Source organism: Hetaerina americana, unplaced genomic scaffold (genome assembly GCF_022747635.1).
Source record: "Hetaerina americana unplaced genomic scaffold, ioHetAmer1.1.p SCAF_41, whole genome shotgun sequence".
Lineage (NCBI taxonomy): Eukaryota > Metazoa > Arthropoda > Insecta > Odonata > Calopterygidae > Hetaerina > Hetaerina americana.
This window is the reverse complement of record NW_027286997.1, coordinates 4,408,515-4,431,747: the sequence shown is the minus strand read 5'-3', so window position 1 is coordinate 4,431,747 and position 23,233 is coordinate 4,408,515. Positions and strand designations below refer to the sequence as shown.

Here is a 23,233-nt window from a genome sequence, read left to right as displayed (position 1 = left end):
TTTTCTTGCCAGTGATCAGACACCCACATTCAAAATATTAAGACGTTCACAATAATGCAGAGTTGGAAGGTATTTCCCGAAATGTAGGTTTACAAGACAGTTAATCCTATTGCACTGTATTTGGGAGCTTAAAAATACACGCAGAGTCATACTGGTTAACCCAAAGTGGTTTACGGGTAAGTGATTCCCTCGCCAGGGACCGGCTCTGGGCTACCTTAACCACTTACGTGTTAACAAGGAAGAGATTGAATAGGCTTTTGAAGAAGTTAAGGCAGATGCTAGGGACCTACTCTGAGCAAACAATGCACACACTCACTTGGGTATTACGGCAAAGCAGTATCAACACTTGGGAATATGAGTAGGACAAAACACTGGGAGGCCTGATGGTGTTGTCAAAACCAAAAATGGTAGAGAATAAAGTACTTCAGTAAAAAGAAGAAACAAATGAAAAATAACGGAGGAATTATTGACAAACCTATGCCACAAAAGTTGATTGACTGCCCAAGCAGGCAAGTATAAACCGTCCCGGTGAGTGAAGTCCACCCTTAACCGGTCATTGTACATAAGAAACGCATGGCATTGAAGGAAGAAAGAAGCATGGCTGAGGTGGAAGTGCGGTTTGCGAGAAAGTGAAACTTAAAACTAGGAATAAAATATGAATTCTTAATCTAACAAGAAAGGAAAGCCGACAGGGAACGGCTTTTTACAAAAAAGAAAAAAAAGTACGTCACTAACAGCACTAACTGCCCACCGGCACACTCTGACCATAGAGCGGTACAAAAAGGAAGCGGAGGCGAGGGTCGCCCATTTCCCACAGCGGGAAATTACACTTGGGCATGAGGAGCAGGTGACAGCAAGACCGTGAAGCGGATAAAATGGAAGGGAGAGAGGCGGCCGTGAAGCGGCTTATTACTATGAAGAAAATTTAAAATTAAAAGACATAGTAAAGACTCATAGGCGAGTAATATCTTTAGGCAGTGTATAAGTGTGTTTCTCTCCGGGATCATAGTCCCAGATGGTTTGTAGCAGCGGATTTCCAGACGGTGCGAGGCGGGATTTAAAAGACGCGACTTGCGAGCGAATAAATTCCGCGACTGATGGGAGTTTATGTGCCGCTCGCACGTCGGCCATCTAAGTGAAACGACTCACTTGGAGTAACGACCGAACAGCCTTGTTTTGGATGGTTTCAAGGTGACGCCAGAGCGTTTTCCGGATGGCAAACACGGGGCAAGCGTACAGAAACTGCGGGTGAATGATCGACCTGTAAAGTCGCATCCTGTCGGCGTGATCCAGAGGAGAAATCACGGAGGAAAGGCAGCCGAGACGGCTCCTTGCGATCATTGCCTTCTGACGGCAAAAGTCGAGGTGCGGCTGAAAAGTGAGCTGGTTGTCTAGGACACCAAGAAATCGGTGCGAAGAAGCCCTCGGTATAATGTGTTGGTGGAAGAAAAGAGGAGCGTGGGGTGTGCGTTTTCGTCTGCGGGAAAAATGAATATGTGTGCTTTTGTCAGGATTGATTCGTATTTTCCAAGTCCTTGTCCACCGTTGCAGTTTGTCAAGGTGTGCTGTAAGTCGTCTGATGTTCGCGGAGCGTGTTCGAGATGTGGCGGCGATAGCAGTGTCATCGGCGTACATGTTAAGGGAAGTGTGAGGTGTAGGAGGCAGATCGTTGACGTACAAGTTGAATAACAGAGGGCTGATAAGAGAGCCCTGCGGCACGCCCGCCTCGGCTCTCTTTACAGAAGAGAGGGAATCATCCAACGACACGCGGAACGTACGATCGGAGAGGTAATTTCGGACGAGGAGGAGAAGGGGAGGGGGAAAGTCGAAGATATGCATTTTGTAAATGAGGCCCTTGTGCCAAACGCGGTCGAAAGCACGGGCGACGTCCAGGAAGACGGCGTCCGTCGTACGGCGAAGATTGAAGCCGTGCGAAATTTGTTCACTGAGGCGAAGGATCTGATGACACGCGGACACACGCGAACGAAAGCCAAGCTGCTCGGGACGGAGAATACCGCGGTCGCGGACGTGGGTCTCTAGGAGGGTCAGAAGGACCCTCTCGAAAATTTTCGAGACGTTTGAAAGAAGGGTAATCGGACGACTATTTCCCGGGGTGGTGGCATCTTTCCCTGGTTTCGGGAGGAGAATAACTTTCCCTGACTTCCAAGGGGAAGGAAAATGGGAGGAGAGGTAGCAGTGATTAATTAAATCTGAAAGGATGAGAGGAAAAGCGGGGACAGAGGCGGCGAGCTTGAGCTCGCGATTTGAAACATTATCAAATCCTGGCGCCTTATAGTTTGGGAGCGAGGTGAGGATAACCTTAATTTCGGCCGCAGACGTAATCAAGGGGAGGGAAGGAGGATTCGGGGGAATGTTGGAAAGGAATTTACGAATTTTCCGGTCAGCAGAAAAGCAATCCCAACGATGTTGTTCATGAAAGCACGAGATGGTCTGATGATGTTGTCAAAACCAAAAATGTTATGGAGGCGTCCAGTCAAAAGAAAAAAAACAAATGGAAAATAAAGGAAGAAGGCAAAAGTTCAAATAAAAACTAGGGAAATACAATGGTATGGTGAAAAGCGGATACGCGTATTTCGGTCATGAACTCAGGGCTTTGAAGGAGAACAACCAGTGCAACACGAGGTTGAAGTGAACGGGATTGAGGAAACCTGGGGTATATATATATTGGTGAAGTGGGGGAAAGATTGATTGTTTTTCCTGATGAATGATAACATTGTGTGGTATTCCTCAAATAAGTTTTTATCATGTGATATTTCCTATTACTCACCCAATGTATGATGTACCAAGAACATAGCTTTTACCTTTACAGCTTGTATCAAATCATTTTCTCTGGTGTCTAATTCCTTTTTTAAAAAGTGCTTAAGTTTGCAGATTTTTATTCTATTGGATCTCATGGATATTTATGACATGTTAACAAAGCATGATTGTTAAAATCCCCCATATATTCATGTTTTATAGAAAGGGTTTGGTTACAAACTATTGCATTGTGTTTTCTCTTTTACTGAATCAAATGAATTTAATCCCTTTATATGGATTGTAGCATTTTGCCCTTTTGGATGGCAGAGAATATTTTTTAGTAATGAATGACATTGTAGTTTGAAATTCCCATGCAAAAGTCAGTGTTAAGAATCCAGTTTTTCATTTGAAACTATTATCTTTCCTATGGTGTATTTGTATATATTAAGATGATAAACTTTCCCTCTGGCCATATTAAAAGATTTTGTTCTTTTCCACCGACGTCTCTAGAAAAGTAAATCATTTTTTAATATGGATATCAAATACTTCCATTGAGTGAACCTTGAAACCATAGAATTTGCTTCCGTCACTTGATTTCCCTAAATCATTGACTAATTATTTTTCTCAAACATCTTGAATTGAATGCAATAGTTTTCCTTTGACTTCACATGCCATGCATCTGCAATAACATAATTTTGAAACTTATTTAGTCTGGAACATTTTTATGGTCAGTTTTTTGTAGTGTTGAGGGGAGGTGACTGACTGCTGAGGTAATTTGTGCCTTTCACATTAGGTGGGTAATTTGGTGGAGTTGCCGTGTTAAGGGAATGGAGGAAGGGTAGAGAGAAACCTGACATTTGCATTAGCCTACTCCTAACAAAAGGTGCCAAGGGGTTCACAGTTTAATGTCCCATCTGACGGATGGCGTACTCACTCAAAGTGCTCTCTATGCATGTAGTACCACCCTAAATAGGGATCGGGATACTGCTGAAAAATCCTGCTACCTCCGAGATTCAAACCAGGGGCCTCAAAGGAAGGAAGTAAGGGAAGACAGTACAATAGCCACTGTACCATCCCCGCTGTGATCCCCATGGCCAGGTGCCATTAAAAAATTTTGTTACCCGGTATGACTATAGTTCCTATTTTTAATCCTGTTTGTAATTTACACAATGTGTAAAATATGGGAATAACTGAATTACATATACAATTATTCATCAATATGAAACTCACAAAAATGCCAATGGGATCTCAAAAATACCCTTAAGAAATGAAATGCGCAAGGATGTGTAATCCAAGTGATGACCATCTTCCCAGGGCACTCCATAAAATTAATATATTATGATAAAAACCCATAATAAAAGCAAAAACCCACTGTATAGAAGGGACCTTAGTGGTCTCAATTTCACCTGAATGAAGACGTTTATGTTTGTCTGTCAATCTATCCATTTTTGCCGTTCACTTGGATTATTGAGTCTTTTCTTTATAGGAGGTATGTGCTCTCTTGAGTTACCATCCCTAGAAATATCAGTTTGCATTTATTTGTGCTACCATCTTTAAGTCTTTGCTTTGGAACTCAGTCCAAAATATCTGAAAATTTGTAGGTTCTGTGATATTGACTACTGAAATGCCTGACACCACTTTGGACGGTATAACATCAGCTAGAACACCAAAGACCACCGTGTCAACCCCAACCACCAAATTTACGGAGCACTGTGATCCAGCTCACCCTAACTTTCCCCATGAAACGGATTGCCATCAGTTCTACCACTGCAGTGATACTTTGGATGGCATTGTAATGGTTCCAAAGACATGTGGGGTTCACATGATGTTCCATCCTGAAAAACTCATCTGCGATTGGCCTTACTCTGTACTTGAAGTTCGGCCCGAATGCAAAGGTAAGGGTGCTGTGCATTCTTTTTCTTCATTTCAGTTTTATATTCAGATATTCTCAATCCTTCCCTGTGGAATCTCCTTCCAACACTTGTTGTAGATCTCCACTTCTTCACCTCCATGGCCCCACTCAGTATGGCTATCAGAGAGTGCCGTGTCCCAGAATATGCTACTTTATTTTCCTTTTATTCTCATTTCATGTCCACCCTCTTTGCGGGATGATATTTTTTTCTATTCTTATGGGTTCAAAATTTTTACTGTTCGATTTATGGTTTTCTGGCATCTTGAGACTCTGAAAATGTTGGCAAAATTTCTAATTAACATAAAATTCCACAAAGCATGATTTTCTGTAGCAACAGTAAATATTATAGTCCCTGAACATACATTCTGCTGTGGTCACTTAAAAATATATTCAAGAAAATATTATATTGGGGCCACAAAAAATCTATAATCAAGGAAAAATTTTATGGATGATTTAAAAATCCATTCATGTCAAGACCTGTATTATAATTGCTTATTAAGCTGTAAAATATTCTAGCCACTCACCCAGCCCTAACATTTGATGCCTTTCCTCTTCTCGTACAGTGAAAGAAGACATTTCGGAATGTGAGGAGCGATGGACCAATTGGTTTAATGTTTCCCATCCCAATAATGGTGCCGGTGACTTTGAAACATTGGCAAATATCAGGAATGCCAATGGTGAAATCTGCCGGGGGAGCTATCTTAATGATATTGAATGCAGATTTGCAAAAGTTCATCCAAGGTATTTTTGCCTATTTGGAATGCTTGAATCATTCCCCTTGGTTGCCCCAAAACAGCAACTAATAATATTAATAGAGGATACTCCTAGGCCAATGCATTTTTAAAGGAAATGACGAACACCTGATGATTGCCATCTGTAGTCAGCAATGCAGGGGTAATAAGGAATTTGAAAGAGCAGCTACTATTTCCTCTCTGGCAATAACCCTTCTTCCGTTGGATAAGAGTTCAAATGATTGCTCCAAGTCATGAGGTTTATGTTTGGATGACAAAAGAAATTAAGTTGAGCCATAAATAAGTGCATGCTCCTTTTATGAATGCTTCACATGTGGATTGCTTTTAATTTCTATCATTTGCTAGAAGTTAATTTCATCCCCTTACTTATTCACCCCTTGATAATGGGATGAATCAAGGAATGCTTGCATTTATATAACATATACATCACAAAAATATTTCTCTTGCCCTGCAGTTTTAATTCCAAAAAATATAAGCTGAAACTGAAATTATCTGGGCCTTTTCAATTAATGCAGTTCAAATAGGTATCACAATATTAATAATTAGTTCCATGTGTTATATCTTAATTAACTTAAACATTCATTACTTTTCCATATCGTAAAAGTGCATGCGTTAAATCATTTACATAATTTGTTGTTATAAAATAGCCACATAATTATTGGTTGTGATATTTAATGCCTTGTTCATATTTCTTAGTAAATCAACGAAAAGTACTAAAAAATCAACGAAGGGTGGTGCTAAGAAAATGCCTGAATTGCTGGACTACCAATTGGCGAATCAAATCGTGACGTGTGATAAAGACATAGGATTGGTATGCAGCAATGAAGAACAGAAGTCTGGCATGTGCATGGATTATACTGTGAGATTTTTCTGTAGTTGTGGTAAGTACGCATAAGAGATTTTCATTTATGTTTGTCTTTGTTCATATTGGTTTGAAAAGAAGGAGAACTCATTTAATGGGTGAATATTACTCATTCTAATAAATGGCATGATTATCAAGTATTCTTATAAAAGTATCTTGTAATGATTATGATTAAAATATGTGATTAAATTATGAATTCAAGGATTTTGAATGTGTTCTCCATACTTTTAATTGCCATTGAGTAGATTTAAATTAATATTTGTTCTTTAAATATATTCATTGAGTAAACTTAAATGATTCCCAAACCTATTGTGTGCACCAAATTTTTCATATCCTGAGATGGGAAAATTCTATTTTTTACTCTTTAAATGGAAACATGAAAATAAACCATTTTTGATATGCTGTGCGGGAGTCTCTTTGCAGAAATAGAGACGGACCATTGATACTTGATGTTGCAAATCAAAGAAACATAAATTTCTATTTTGAAAGAACAAGTTTCATGAAGAAATATGAGAAAATATTCATGATTATTATTTATATAAAGTTTCATATTTCATCTTCATATTTATATTTTTTCTTTTTGTTCTATTTTGGTCTATAATATTAGATACATATGGCTTTGTTTTGTAATCATTGAATTGTTAAATTCTTGCTTGGAAAAGTAGAGTAGAAATGTGAATTTAAGCAAGAATTAATTTCTTTGCAGTTCCTCCAGCAGCCTCTCCCTCCACAACGCAAACTACACCTGTAACCACAACAAAACTTTCTGGTAATGAGTAAAAATTTTTAATTAATGTTTTAAAAGCTGGGGCAGTGATGCCACATGGTTAATTCTTGCCCTAAATATATGATTTAATACTGCCCATTGAATTTTCCCTGTAAGTATACAAGAGAATTTTTTTGGCTATCAAAGCAATTTGGTTTGGAATAGTCAGGTGAGTGTTTTATATACATCAAACCCTCACTAATCTGGACTCCCATTTAGTCCAGACGAAGCCTGGCCATGTACTTCATGTGACCTACAAAGGGGTCACGAGTAGCAGCTCTGCTGACTCCTGCCACAGCTTTCAAATTTCTATAGATGCAGTCGAAAATAATTATATTTCGGTCAATATTCCAGCAGCACATTTGAAATTTTCACTATTTATTTTTACATGACATACAGGGTCGCACCCAAAAGTGGTAGGACTGATTTTCTCTGGCGTGAACGGAGCGGTGGAGGGGGGTCCGCCTGGCAGGGTAAGGTGGAGGGGGCTCTTAGTAACAGACCGACACCAGCCTCAGTCGCCTGCGGGCTGTCGTTGAGTGAGGACACCATTTTTAGTGAAGCAAGTTTTTTGTCCGCGTCGAAAAACAAAATGAATCTGAATTTAAAGCAACGTTATTCCGTGAAGTTTTGTGCGAAACTCGGGAAGACGGCAACTGAGACCCTCGATATGATCAAGCAGGCTTATGGGGACACTGCCTTAAGCTGTTCCACAGTATTTGAGTGGCACAAGTTGTTTCAAGAGGGTGGGGAGCTCGTTGAAGACGACCATCGCTCCGGACGGCCGTCGACGGCAAGAACCGACACGAATGTGGACAGAGTGAGGACACTGCTGAACACAGACCGACGCTTAACCAGTGAAGAAATTGCAGACCAGTTGTGTCTGTCTGCATCCAACGTCCAATGCATTATTTCACAGGATTTGGCCATGCGCAAGGTGTGCGCCAAGATGGTGTCGAAAATTCTGCCATGGCGCGCTCGTCGTAAGACAGCTCATGGCCAAATACGGCGCTGCCACGTTGCCGCACCCGCCCTATTCTCCCGATCTGGCACCACCGGACTTCTTCCTCTTCCCCCTAATGAAAAGACAGCTCAAGGAACGACGTTTTGACTCGATAAAAGCCGTTCAAGAGGCTTCGACGAGGGTCATCAACGGCATCTGCAAAGAGAATTTCCAGCGGGCGTCCGGGGAATGGGAGCAACGTTATACTAAGTGTGTAGCAGCTCAAGAAGCATACTTTGAAGATTATTAAGTCGATGTAAGTACATTGTCAATAAAATTCTTGTAAAAAAATCAGTCCTACCACTTTTGGGTGCGACCCTGTATAATTCACATGCTCCTTGAAGTGCTGCATGTTTTGCAGATGTGACACATTTGAAATAGGTGGCTAATTCTTTTCATGTCTCTCTAAATTCCTAGATGTTTAATGATTATGAGACTTGATGGCAGAAAAAGCCAAAGTAACTCATTGCAATAGCAACAAATAAGAGTGGCAGTAAAAGAAAATGCAACTTTGAGAATTAAATAATTTTGGTTTGGTATCGCATCTCGCACTTTCCATTCTAAAAAAAAAAAGAAGATTAAGGTCCATCTATTCACTCTTAGGCTTGCATTAAATTTCCACAAAATGAAAAGGCATGCTCAGGAAAATATTTACTGGAAGTTGGAAGATAGCAAGAGACTGACCTCAGTTAGTTTGGGTATTAATGATTGCATGGAGTAGAAATGTGTAGCACTGACATACAAGATACAGCATCACAGAAAACTTTCAAATTCATGGTTTGTATACAAAGTATCGGGAAATGTTTTGGAAAAATAGATTTATTTCACATATTGCTCCAATGCCTCAAAATTCTTCAAAGCGCATCCCTAGAGAGTCGACTTGCTTTTGCCAGAGCGGCTTTCCCATGGCTCGAAGGCTGTCTGGTAGGCCGAAGGTCCTTAAGGGTATCTGTGAAAGCTTCTTTGATGGCACTTCGGGTCCAATGGTGGTGTCCTTTGATGGATGGGGGATTTCACTTTTGGGAATAGGAAGCAGTCTGCTGGTACCAATTTGGGACTGTGAGGGGGTTGGGGAATCATCGCAGTGTCGTTGCAGAAGGTCTTCACAAGCAGACTGACTCGACCCTGCTCTTGGTCAAAAACTTCGGGACAAGTTAAGGGCAGATCTTTTGCAATGCCAAATTTTCAATGATAATTGTGTGCACTGTCATCTTATCAATGCCAATATGATCTATGATCATGCATACACTTAATAGATGGTCTGAATTAAGCACTTCATGCACACATCAGGAAAAAAATTGTTACCGATACTTTTCATGCAAACCTTGTAATTGCATTGGGACTTCAGTTAAAATAGTGATCAGTGCCTAGAAACTTGTTGATTGAGGCAAGAGGATGATAAGCAGAGTAATTGTGTTGGTGGTTTTAGAGATGCTGGTCTGAAGAATGATGGTGCAAATAACTTGTGTGGGAAGGAAAACAAATGATGGAGTTGTGGGCATGGAAGGGGAAGAGAGAGAGGGCTAATGGGGGAAATTCAAACAAGACAGGACAAGTGGATGCAGAAGGTACTGAGAGGCAATGGGATCATGGCGATGGGTGTGGAAGATTAGAGGGAGGGTGCTGGGAAAGCAAGGTAGAAGGAAGAAAGAATGAAGGCACTTTGGAGGTATGGGAGGTAGATAGTATGGAGAGCTAAAGGATGAGTTATTGCATAATGTGGAATGGGTTTAAAGGATATTTTGTCTCTTGCTAGTAATGGCTTACAAGGGCAGTACTGCGTGTTCATCAAAAACTTAAACTAATCTGGCAGACTACAGCTAATAAAAAAGTTCACCTTTGTCAATCTATTTATAGTGTGCCCACCTGGACAAGAATGGAGGGATTGCCACATTAGATGTGATCAACTTTGTCTTCATTTTGACCATATCCTCGTCAGTCAAGGGCTCTGCCCAAGGAAGCACAGTTGTATTTCAGGTGAATTCAATTGTGTTTTACTTCTTTTTTGGATTTGATTGATATTTATTTGATGCTTTAGCTCTTTTTTATTTTGCTTAAAAATATTAGATTTGCTCAAATTTCTAGGTGTATTCAAAGAGAAAATGTTGCCTTTCATGCAATACATGCCGTTGGTTTGTGTATTCTTGAAGAAGTCGAGTCTTTGGCATCCTCATAAATGAGCACAAAGGTATTACAGACTATGTCAATACAATTGGTGATGCTCATGTTTGACTGGAAGAGAAACGGAAAGGACATTAAATGTGATCTCATTAGTTTTGTGCATAGGATGAAAACTAAAAAAGAGACAGTTTTGTTTTTGTCGCAAAGACTAGTTGCCATTAGAATCCTTTAAACATTGTTGATACCAATAAAGTATTAAGTAACATGGAAATGAAAAATAATAAAAATTTTTAAAAAATCAGTAGTTAATCCAGAAAAACAATAGCAGAAAAGATATGGATGTCGTAATATAAGGATGTAGAATACATTATCACTTCTCAAATTTATCCCAAAGATTGCTTCTTTTAATTAGTAAATGGGCTTATTTTGATGATGTGGTCTGGCAGGGCATTGATTCATGATTTGATCTCGTTAAGTGTAGGTCTTCCTCAATCAGAAGGCTTTGGACACTTATGACTGTTGGTCCATTCTGCCATCCACTCATTCACATGGAGTCAAAGACCAGTGTATTGTTTATGGGAATGGATGTTCCTGATTTTCTTGGGTTCCGTGGGCTTTTCGGGTGTCACTAGAAAGTTCATGTGAACCTTCTGAAAAGGCTAAGTCCTTACATGAGATGAAAATATGAGATGTTATTTCATCATATTCTTTATGTGAAGGCCACAGACTGAGCAAGGAGTTCAGTGTTAAGTGATTTGCATATACAAGGAACACAGTTGCTCCCAAAATAGTCCCTTGGGGTACTTGCCCCAATGTTCGCATTGCTATTATTAGAGAAATACCACTGACCATGACATACATTGTATCATAACTCTATGGTATAGTGTCATTGAATCTAGGGGTCCTCCAATACCATATGCATTAAGTTCATTCTGTAAACTTTTATGATCAACATAATCAAATGCTTTGATTTCTGGCTGATCCATGGAAGTGATTTGGAATTTCCCCTGGCCATAATAAACATTTGTATCCTGTGTATGTGCATGCTTTCTAATCGAATTCAGGACATTATTATTTCTGTATATCTTTATTTGAACTTATCTTATATGCTGATAATAAGTGGCTGAAAATTAAAATGTTGTTTTTTTTTTGCTATCATTGAATAATGTCCCCAACAAGGATGTGTGGATGAGTTTGAGAAGTCCTGCCCAGAGGGCATGCTGTGGAGGGACAGAGAGACTTGCCTTGGCGTTGAAGATTGCACGTGTATTTCAAGGGGAGGAGAACCAGTCAAGGTCTGTCACCAGGTCATGTGGGTGGTATTTTTTGCATTCAAGTGACCCACAGGGGGGGGCATGCATCTAGAAATTGTGACCGTGTCAGGAGAGTAGTTTGGTTAATGGTGATTTGCTCAACTACTTGGAATGAAGACTCTCGTGGAAATGCTTTACCAAGATGGGTCATATGGTTTTGTTATTTGCACCATGAGTCTAAAGAGCAAACTCTCATCTCTGGAGAACTGAAAAAGAGTGATTCCAATATGCTGAAGGAGACAATTAATGTAAATCTTCTATTTTTTCCTAAGGAACTAAAGTTGTGATTTTTTGTGAGGTCATGCAATTTTAAGTATTCAGTACCTTGGGACAGGCTTTAAAATCTAGTACGTATTCCATTTGAATTGAGGTAAACAGGGATGGAGGAGTACCTTTGGTGAGAGGGTAGAACTGCCTTATGGCCACAAAATATTAGGGTTCTAGAATACTGATGGAATAACAGCCATAGTGACTATATTTGTCTCAAACAATTCGTCTAAGACTTCTAAATTTTGAGTGCTAGCTAAGAATTTTCATCTGAAATTAATAGATATTTACAAAATTAATTGAATTTATAATTCTTTTTTCTCTTCAAAAGCTTTTAAGTCCCTTATACCATTCCTGGGGGGGGGGCATGGTAGTCCAGTGGGTTGAGCATTGGACTACTGACCATTGGACCTGGGTTTGATTCCTGAGGATGCCTCTCTGAGCACACTCAGCAGCTAAGGCACACAACCTTATGAGATATTTTGGGTGACAGATTTTTCCTGAAGCAGGTGATACAGGGAAAGGAACTGGCCCCTGTGCCATGATGTGTAAATTATGCCTGCCATTGGGCTTAGTGTTTACTGGGCTATACCCTCACATATTAAACCAACCTTTGGGTTGATAACTGAGGTTATAACATTCCTTCATTGGTTGAATTTTCAGCAAAATGAATTCACGTAACAAGCATGATGTGCAAAGGTGTGTATTGTACTGGTGCAGGATCCATGTGTTCTCTACCCACAATTTCGGTTGTGACCATCATGCATGATCATGAGTATGCTTCAATATTTCAGTGTAGAATTTTCCATTAACAGGTTGACCTGCTAGAACATATACTCATGATGAACAACTCCGCCAATGTTGGAAAAAACTGTGGGCATGGTCTTGATTTTTGAACAACTTGTGTGCTTTTCTGCTGTCAGGTAAACCAGAGTGTATCCACTATTGACACTGCATTTATGTCTCAGGCTCAAGCTCATAAATCCAGGATTACTTCCTCTTAAGTTACTTCACCTTTGAAAACATTTGGATCCTGAGTAGTGGTTATGATAGAGGCTATGACTGACAGCTAAGGTCACATGCACTGTGGTTCTAAGCAATCCTGTCATTGCAACAACTCTGCCCTTATTTTTGATCATGAGTCAAAACTTTCAGAGCAATTTTTATGCACAGTTTTTGCTGTCCAAATCTTTTAAACATTTGGACAGCGGATCAAAAGAAGACCAAATGTAAGGTCTAGAGTCACATAAATCCAAAATATAATGCAAATCATCATTGAATTTGGCCGAAAGAATTAAGATGACTCTTGGAAAACTAGTTTGGCTTCAAGAAGAGTGGAGGAATGAAGGAAACTATACTCTACCTAAGATACCAGGAGAAAAAATTTTAATATTTGGCATTCATAGACTTGTTGAAAGCCTTAGATAATTTTGAATGGAGCAAGATGTTTGAAGTGCTGGAAGAACTTGGCATGGATTATAAAGAAGAAGAATAATTTGGAGGATGTCAGAATATTTTTCATTAAACTTGATAACTGCTGGACTGAACTTAGTTTAAATAAATTAGTGTTACTGAAGAATCTTCATCTAACAAAATCTGGGCTATAAGGAAGTGGTAAAAGCATTTAAATTATCACACAACTATGTTGAATTTGAATTATGCCCTACAAACAGACTTATGACTGACCAAAATTCAAAACCTCACAGTCATCAGCGAGAAAACCGTGCGCCTTTTTCCATGGCATTCCAGGAATATAGGAATGCCACAGCCAGCGGTTGAGGTTTGTGTGGACGTAGGTGCGTGGATGGGAAGAGGGGAAGAGAAGCTGTTGTATTCCAGAACCTAGGATGGCGTGCGTAATCTTTGAGCCAGCCAACTGTGAATGGAGAATTGAGCACTATTGCCTGTGTTCACTCGGAACAAGGCATCAGCACACCTTTTTTGATGCTACAAGCAGCGGAGAAGCCACATCACTTCCTCTGCCTGCTGCTGTATATATATCATGGTGCTCTCAGCGATGATGATAGATGCAGGCGTTTATTTGCATTGTTTGCTTGAAACCTTTGGCTGAGTCCAAGAGACTAGGTTTGAAACAGGAAATTGCCCAAAGAGGGGTGGGATACAGGAGAGGAAGAAATGCCACAATGCTAACAACCATACTGGGACCAAGTCGCCAGGATTTGAATGTGAAGGATGCAATAGAAATGGAAGAGAGGACAAATAGAGAGGAATCAGACGAGGATGCCATCGTTCATCAGCACTATTCCATGTGTACATGTGGAAGGGGCACTTAAAAGAAGCAAAAGGAGTGGGTTATTCAGAAATTAAGTTGAATGGGGAATGAATTAGCATGCTTCTCTTTATGCAGTAGACATTGCATTAACAGTGGACAATCTGTGAGCATCATTGCAATGGATCACGATCTTTAGAGATATAATGTGCAGGTAATTTGAAAAAAAAAACTAAAGCCATGGTATGTGGAAGAGAGAAGATGCAGATGCAGCAGTGGGAGAGGAAAAATTAGAACAAGGGGAGTCTTGCACCTCACACCTCAGAAATAATATTGCATTGCGTGGAACAGACTTTCTTGCTACATAGTGGAACCTCGCTTAACAAGCGCCTCGGGTAGTGAGTAATTTGCATAACGAGCAAAACTATTGTGCCCAAGAATTACTCGCCTAGCAAGTGACATTTTGCACAACAAGTGACGAGGCGAGGGGGATTCCCAGAGTGATTGCACTGACTGTTTACATTTGTGTTTAGCACAAGTTCCCCTGGCATTGTAGTGTCGCATGTGATTGCACATTTGTCCTAACTTATGGGGTGTTATTTGTGACTTTTGGTACACAGTTCAATAATATATTATGAGTAGTTTTAAAAATGTCCCCAAAGAAAAAGCCACAAAGAAGACGGTTAAAATTTGGGTGATGATAATGCTGTCGCATTTTCAAAAAAATTTGAAGAGTCAGTAAAAACAAATCTCTCAATAGGTTTCTCACAAAAATGAATTATGAATGTATTATAAATTATAAACTTATTATTTAGAATCTGTTTTGTTTTCTACAAATCAAATTTGCATTCCCAGTGGTTTAATTTCATGATAGAAGAGAAGGTGAATGTGAACCACAATCCTGGGTAATAATATCTGGGTAATTTTCTTTGAATAAACCTTGCCCAAAATTTATTTTCTTTTGGCATGGCTTTGGCACACAGCAGCATATTTTACATTACTTCATATGGAAAGAAATGATTCACCATGGGTATGTTTTTTGTTTTACGAGAAAGATGGAGCAACAAATCATGCTTGTATTGCGACGTTCCTCTAAAAATTAATAATTATAATTCTATCAAAAAAGGGGCTTTGATGAATATCAAACATAGAATAGCTCTGAGGCTAATAAGTTGTTTCTCTAAAAGAGGTGATTACCATGCTCCGGGGCAAGAAATTTAGAAACACAGAAGCTATACATGATTCATGCATAGAGTGTAGCACTTGAAAGGATCAAAGAGATATGGACCTCAAGAGGGTATGGGAGAGAGGAGCCTTTGATGCTTGAGGAGGATGCTGAGGATCAAATACAGTCTGATATAATGGGAAAAAACAAAAGGAAGTAGAGAAGTAAAAGAGGGAAAGGCAGTGTTGAGGAAGGCACTGAAGAGAGAAACCAGATCGATTGGGCAACTGCACCTTGAGAGAGACAACGGGTATGCTAAGAAGGGATGTGATAGAGGGGGAGGAAGGCCAAGGGTCAATACGACAATGAGAGAGAGGGATGTTGGCAGAAGACCAATTAGTGGACATCAGATGTAGTCCGAGCTGACTAAAGGGAAGGAGAGTGGAGGACTGCAATTAATCTATTTTCAGAATGAGATACTGATGATAGATTTTTGATAGCATTCACTCCATATGAGGGGGTTGCTGAAGTTACACATATGGTTTATCTCACTACATGCATTCTTACCATTTCCAAATATCTGATTTGTATTTGATTAGATGTTGTTTGAAAATTATTGAATGTATATAAATGGAGTCGCTGCTTATTGTCCAGGGTGGTGAGAAGTATCTATCCATAAGCATCACTCTGTCTTTGCTTGGTCTGAAGTAGAAAAAAAAGTTGGTTAAGGAGATATTTGGACAACTGAAATTACATTTACAAATTAGTAGAACCATAGTATGATGATAGAGTGGTATTCTTCTGTATAACCTGAGGAATATTAATTTTCTGTACTCTTCAGTTGCCCACTGGGGTTTGGTATGAAGTGCAAACAAATCATCATATAAACATCTAAAAGTGCCCATGCATTTCTAACATTTGGAAGAGCTTTTGAGAACCATTTTCTGGAACTGTAAAAGCACTCCAATAAGCCTTTTCATTTTTGCTCGCAGTTCATAAACCATGTACCATTTTTAAACCTGAGATTTGTAATAATGTAAAAAGAGAAAGTGTTGGAAAGTGCAGTATGGTAAATTATTTCTCAGTCTGAAGAACAAGTAAAATACATCATATGACCTCAGTTTTATATACCCTATATTTCACTAATTACAGGTAATTATACATTTTAGCATTACTTCATGTATTAACTATCTTTGCATCTATCTGTTGTGTATTGTAGGGCATCCAACTCTTTGGTTGACGTACATTTATTTAATTTATTTCTTAGATTAAGAATGTGAATGGCAATTCAGTATTTTATTGTTTACAGTCAGTTAAGATTTTACTCTATGGTAATATTAACATTGATAGTCCATTTAATTAATGCATGACGCTCACTCTTGAGTTAGGTTTGATACCTTTGGATAATTAAGCAAATATGTTACCTACCTGCCTTGCCATGTTAGCTGATTTGAATTAAAGGGAAGTGAATGCCTTACTTAAATAAAGAATATACCATGAAATGAACATGTTTCATGTGTAGTAATCTCTTTAGAATAGAACTTAATGTAATAACATTTATATGAATTTTGTTACTTAAAATGTAGGGGTGTCAAAATTCAAAGATCAATTTGTGTGAGTAAAAAGATATGGTTTTCATTTCAGCCTGGAGTGATATTTTGGGAATCAAAGTGTGAAGCGTGCCAGTGCATAAATAATGAATACATTTGCGATGAATCTGCTTGCATCACCCAAGCCACTCCATCCTCCACAACGGCCACTTACTCAAGGACGGTTGCCACCGACATATACACCATAATCCCCTCTTCCCTGCGTCCTCCAGATGCTGACAGTCAGGTTGGTGTTTTGTATCATATCAAGAGAGAGGCCAATCATTAACAATAGTAGTTCTTTGTGTGGATGTTTTTAAACTTATCGGAGAAATGATTTGTGCAAAAGAAATTAAGTTGATAAATTAAATCAAAAGATGATCGATCTTTTCAACAAGTTCACTTTTTCCAATCCATGACTTTGTCACTATATTTCTGGAGCCTTTTACATTTAGTATGCCTCTCGTTCTCCCTTTTAAGTGAATAACATGCACCATACCTACATCAGTCTGGTTAGAATCATGTATCTAAACATATTTTCTGGAATACTCAATCTCTCATTCGAGATAAAAGGTAATAAACAATTGTGATTTCCACTGTACTCTTTTAATTCGCACAAGCTAGGATCCAACACTTTGCTTCATCTTCTGGTGAAAATTGCATGCAACATGTTGGCAAATACTCTTTTATATATATATATATATATATATATATATATATATATATATATATATATATATATATATATATACATACATATATACATATATACATATATATATATATATGCATATATATATACATATATATATATATGCATATATATATATATATATATATATCTCATATCAGCGCACATATCATTGATTGTCACTGAGTTTTTGGCCAAAAGCAGCACACCAGTGATTCCTCAGCCACCCTACTCTCCAGATCTTACTCCAGTGGACTTTTTGCTTTTTTGAGTCAAAATTCACCTTGAGAGAATGCCGATTTGAAACTATTGAACACATCCAACAAAATTGTACTGCAGACTTAAAGGCTAGCCCGAAGGAAGCATTCCTTCGGGCTGCATTGCGAAAGCTGGAAAAAACAATGGGGGTGTTGTATTGGTAGCCAAGGGCTATATTTTAAAGGCCATAAGTATGATTTAGGTGTGACTAATAAAATCAAGTATTTATTCAAAAGTCTCATCTTTTTTGGACAGGCTTTTTACGATTCCTCAATCTCTAAATTTATGTTATTGCAACTCCCGTACTTCCGTCATTTTTCTAGGGAAGTAAAAAAAATCACTTTAATTTGGTTCCTTTCATTTGTGCTGTTTTCTGATGTTATTAAATTTTACCAGACTTTTCCTTAAAATTTTCAACTTTAAATGGTTTCTCATATTTAATTGATACTTAAGTAGATTTAATTATTGATAAATAAAGTAAATGGCATCATATGGTCATGGGAGACCATTAAAAATGTGTACAAACAATGAAGAAAAATATTCATTGCAGATTACTGAATGCAATCAGTGGACTAATTGGTATTCTGACAGCAACCCCCGTGGGTCACATGGAGATTTTGAATCAGTCCATGCCATACTGGAGCGGAATCATTTCTGCAATCATCCCTCATCCATTGAATGTGCAACTGTAGATGGTGAGTAGATAAAATCAATTTTCTTAGCTTAACAGTCTACCCAATGGCATATGTGGACAGTTAGATGCTTAAAAGCCAATGTTGGCTGTTTTGACAGTGCCTGTCCAAAGGTCTGAAAACTAGGGGCTGGTAGGAGGAGGGTTCCTGGGCTATGGCCCCTATCCCCCCCATTCAGGGAATCTTGCAGAGATTACAAGAGTGGGCCCTGGCACTCTGCTCAGCGCATTTTGCCATCTGCTCTCTAGTTGGTACACCACTGAGCCTAGCCTATTAAATGGCAGAAAATGTCATTCCTTTTTCAGATGAAACTTCATTCAGTGATACTGGAGATGAAGTTTTTTGCAATCTGAAGGATGGACTGAAATGCTACAATTACAATAATGGAAAGAGAGGATGCAAGGATTATAAGGTTGGTGTCTATGATGATTACTATTATTACTAAATCTTTATCATCCTCAAACCAAACTGATTTTATGAATTGTCTACTGACTTGTATTCCTATGTCCAGTTCCTCCCATGTATCTTTCAACATTTCCTCGAGATATATGTTGAAAAGCAAAGGCGATAATGGACACTCCTCTCTGTCTTACCCCTCATGCCTTGATCAGCACTTTCTCGTTCGTTTTCTTTTCTGTCCAATCCACTTTTCATCCTTCTCCACATCCCCGTTTCAAAAGACTCCAATCTATGCCTATCACCCTGATGGCGATGTTTCCATGCCATACAAAACCATGTTCCATATAAATGTTTTCACAAGGGGTCTATTAACATCCATACCCAGCATCCCCGTCATCAATTCCATACTCCTTGTGAAAGCTTCATTGCTTAATGAAAGTCTTCATCTCATGTCCCTACTACATTGACTGTCTTGGTGCAGAACACATCTAAGATAGGTAAACTGTTCCACCTGCTCTAGTTTTTGAAATCCTATCACATTGCATTTCCAATGCACTCAGAAATGCTGGCAACCCTTAGGCTGACTGGCAAACTAGGGCATAAACATCCATAAACCTAACTGGTTTTATGAGTTTCCTACAGACTTACATTCCTATCTCCAGTCCCTCCCATGTTTCTTTTACCATTTCTTCCACATATATGTTGAGAAGCATGAGTGATAGTGGGCACATTGTCTGATCCCTCTTTTGAACATTGCCCATGGGTACTCTCCATCCACCAATGGCACCTAAGCAGTCTGAGACTTGTGAAGGTTACTGATAAGTTACCCCACCCTCCAGTCAACTCCTATTTTCTGCAATATGTACATTAATTCTACCCTCTATACTCTATCAAATGCCTTCTTGGAATCTAAATAACAAGCAAATGCTTCCTGATTGCATTCCATGTTCCTCATTATTAGTGACCTCATCACTGCCATGCATCCTGTGCATTTCTCTCCAATCTACTCATCTGACGTGAAAATTTAAGACTAGATGCTGTAGATGTTACATACAAGCTACATGCAATGCTACATACATGCTTGTGTAGTTCACTATTTGAGGAAATGGTCTTTGAGTCCTGTGTCACAAAAAATAATAAGAATGGAAACTCTGACATAATTATCTCAGAATATAGATCATCTTCCGGTGACTTTAGTCTCCTCATGGGGACATGAACTTTCAATTAATTCATAGTTCTCATCAAACCAACATCATTATTTTAACCAGGCATTTTAATTATAAGTTACTTGATGATACTAAAGAAAAAGACAAGTTTCAAAGTATTCTTCTGTCTTTTAATTTAAAATTGACTAACTTTAAACCCACCAGCATGTCAGCCACATCTAAAAGCCTTCTGGTCAACATAATTATAAATATTGACCTAGACAATGTGAAAACCAGTTTAATATATTCCCACATTTATGACCATTTCCCTATGCTGCCTTTGATTTCTGCGAGTCATGAGCACAATTGTAAAACTTTATTTGTACATGACAACTCAATAGAGAACCAGAAAACTTACCTGCATGAAAAAAACAGTCAACGTCACCTTGACATTTGTGCGTACTTGTCGAGCTATTTTGGGGCTGGGGTGATGCATCAACAATCCATGGGGGTGAAGATTACCCTTTTGTTTCGATGTCATATCCATAAGCCCATGACCATTCACCTGTTGCGATCCTGGACAAGGAGGTTCCATCCTCTTCAGCTCGACCATACAGTTCCTGATAGACTTTAACCCAAATGTTGCCTCTGGTCTGCTGTCATGAGGTTAGGCATGACTTTGGCAGCAACTCGATGCATCCTCAATGTTTCAGTCAGGATGTCATTGCACAAACCAATCAAGAGGTCACACTTCTCTGCAAGTCTCCTGATAGTCAAATGTTGATTTGCTCAAATGGAGTCGTTCACTTTCTTGATGTGGGGGTTATCAGCCAACAGAGATGGTTTTTCAGGACGCTCTTTGTCTTCTACCGATTGCCACCCCTTTTTGAGCTGGGTAAACCATGCATAACACGTGGTACATTTCATAGCATCCTCACCATAAGCCTTGGTGTATTCAACTCAAAAGTTTCTGTGGAGGATTTGCAGAGTTTCATGTAGAATTTCACAGAACAACACTGCTCTTTCAAAGCAATAAAAAATAACAAGCCCACATCTGACACAGGACTCAACCTTTGCACCACCTATTACCCCGGATCACACAGACTGAAAACCCTCCTTAAAGAACTGTTTCCAATTTTACATGACAATGACGCGACCTCATCCTTACTACCCCAATGCCCATCTATCGCATACAGACGACCCGCCAATCTCAAAAACCTTCTGAGATCCACCAACCCTTTGGCGCCCCCCCGTGACAAATTTCCCAATATTTCCCAAACTTGCAACCGCCCCCGATGTAAAACCTGTCCTCTTATTATGCCTACTCCCCTCTCCCTACATCCCCTCATAGCCCCCTCACCTCGTTCCCACGCTAATTGCCTCTCAAAAAATATTATTTATCTTTTATCATGCAAACATTGCACTTCCTTTTACATAGGTGAATGCATTACCCCCTTATCCATCCGAATGAATAATCACCGGTACTCCTGTAATTCTGCCTCACTCTCTTCTCTTCCTATCCCTTCACACGCCAATTCCCACAACCTTTCATTCGACCAGTGTTTTTTCCTCAGCATCCTAGAATCCCTACCTGATTCAGCCACCAACATAGAGGTGAGAACTCGTGAATCCGCCTACATACTATCCTTCCGTTCCTTCAAAATTCCCACCCTTAACCGCCATATTTAATTTCCCTCCCAGCATTCCCTCCACACCTCCCCTCCACGCCCATAGCTCTTTCCCCTCTCCTCAGCCATAGCATATTTTCAGTCTCTCATCATATATATATATATAATGGGCTGACACAACATAACACAAATAGAAAAGAATAGACACATATAAAAGAACACTTACACGGTAAATTGTTCGAGCTTTCGGCCCTCTCAGGGGCCTTCTTCAAGAGAGACTGAAAATATGCTATGGATCAGGAGAGGGGAAAGAGTTATGGGCGTGGAGGGGAGGTGTGGAGGGAATGCTGGGAGGGAAATTAAATATGGCGGTTAAGGGTGGGAATTTTGAAGGAACGGAAGGATAGTATGTAGGCGGATTCACGAGTTCTCACCTCTATGTTGGTAGCTGAATCAGGTAGGGATTCTAGGATGCTGAGGGAAAAACACTGGTCGAATGAAAGGTTGTGGGAATTGGCGTGTGAAGGGATAGGAAGAGAAGAGAGTGAGGCAGAATTACAGGAGTACCGGTGATTATTCATTCGGATGGATAAGGGGGTAATGCATTCACCTATGTAGAAGGAAGTGCAATGTTTGCATGATAAAAGATAAATAATATTTTTTGAGAGGCAATTAGCGTGGGAACGAGGTGGGGAGGCTATGAGGGGATGTATGGAGAGGGGAGTAGGCATAATAAGAGGACAGGTTTTACATCGGGGGCGGTTGCAAGTTTGGGAAATATTGGGAAATTTGTCACGGGGGGGCGCCAAAGGGTTGGTGGATCTCAGAAGGTTTTTGAGATTGGCGGGTCGTCTGTATGCGATAGATGGGCATTGGGGTAGTAAGGATGAGGTCGCGTCATTGTCATGTAAAATTGGAAACAGTTCTTTAAGGAGGGTTTTCAGTCTGTGTGATCCGGGGTAATAGGTGGTGCAAAGGTTGAGTCCTGCGTCAGATGTGGGCTTGTTATTGTGTGGTGTGTGTGGTCGGGTGGAACGGTGGATTTTATTTCGTAGCAACTTTTCTGGGTAACAGCGTTTGAGGAGTGCAAGGTGTAGATTGGCAAGGTATTTGTTGAGAGTGGCTGTGGTGTTGCAAATTCGGTGTCCGCGGATAGAGAGAGAGTTAGGAATCGAGCGTTTCGTGTGTTGAGGATGACAGCTTGTGTGGTGTAGGTATTGCTGATGGTTAGTGGCTTTGATGTGTACTGAAGTAGTGAATTTGTTGTTTTGAAGTGAGATGTCTATGTCAAGAAAGGTGATGGTGGAGTCTGAAATGGAAGAGGTGAATTTAACCGTGAAAGATGAATTTAAGGCGGATAAGAAGTTGTTGAGAGAGTCAGAGCCATGTGTCCAGAGAATAAAAATATCGTCTATGTAGCGGACCCAGAAAAGAGGTTGAAGGGGTTGCTGTGACAGGAAGGTCTCTTCGAGATGGCCCATGAAGAGATTGGCGTATGATGGTGCCATCCTCGTTCCCATCGCTGTGCCTTTTGTCTGTAGGTAAAAACAATTTTGGAAAGTGAATGCATTTTTTGTTAGGACGAAAGTGGCAAGATTGAGGAGAAATTCCGTTGAGGGGCGCTGGGGTAGGGGGCGCAGAGAAAGATAATGCCGGAGGGAGGATAAACCTTCTGCATGGGGA

At 39.7% G+C, this 23,233-nt stretch overlaps 1 protein-coding gene across 1 annotated transcript in view; it reads left to right on the top strand.

The window, feature by feature from the left end:
- LOC139692782 (hemocytin-like) overlaps positions 1 to 23,233 on the top strand; it is a 201,104-nt gene that overhangs the window by 86,117 nt on the left and 91,754 nt on the right. Inside the window, exons 36-44 of the mRNA XM_071591062.1 lie at positions 4,359 to 4,652; positions 5,233 to 5,410; positions 6,118 to 6,302; positions 6,990 to 7,052; positions 9,910 to 10,029; positions 11,353 to 11,468; positions 16,793 to 16,984; positions 18,237 to 18,381; positions 18,684 to 18,790. Of these exons, the coding sequence (XP_071447163.1) occupies positions 4,359 to 4,652; positions 5,233 to 5,410; positions 6,118 to 6,302; positions 6,990 to 7,052; positions 9,910 to 10,029; positions 11,353 to 11,468; positions 16,793 to 16,984; positions 18,237 to 18,381; positions 18,684 to 18,790 (1,400 nt within the window). The remainder of the gene's footprint in view (positions 1 to 4,358; positions 4,653 to 5,232; positions 5,411 to 6,117; positions 6,303 to 6,989; positions 7,053 to 9,909; positions 10,030 to 11,352; positions 11,469 to 16,792; positions 16,985 to 18,236; positions 18,382 to 18,683; positions 18,791 to 23,233) is intronic.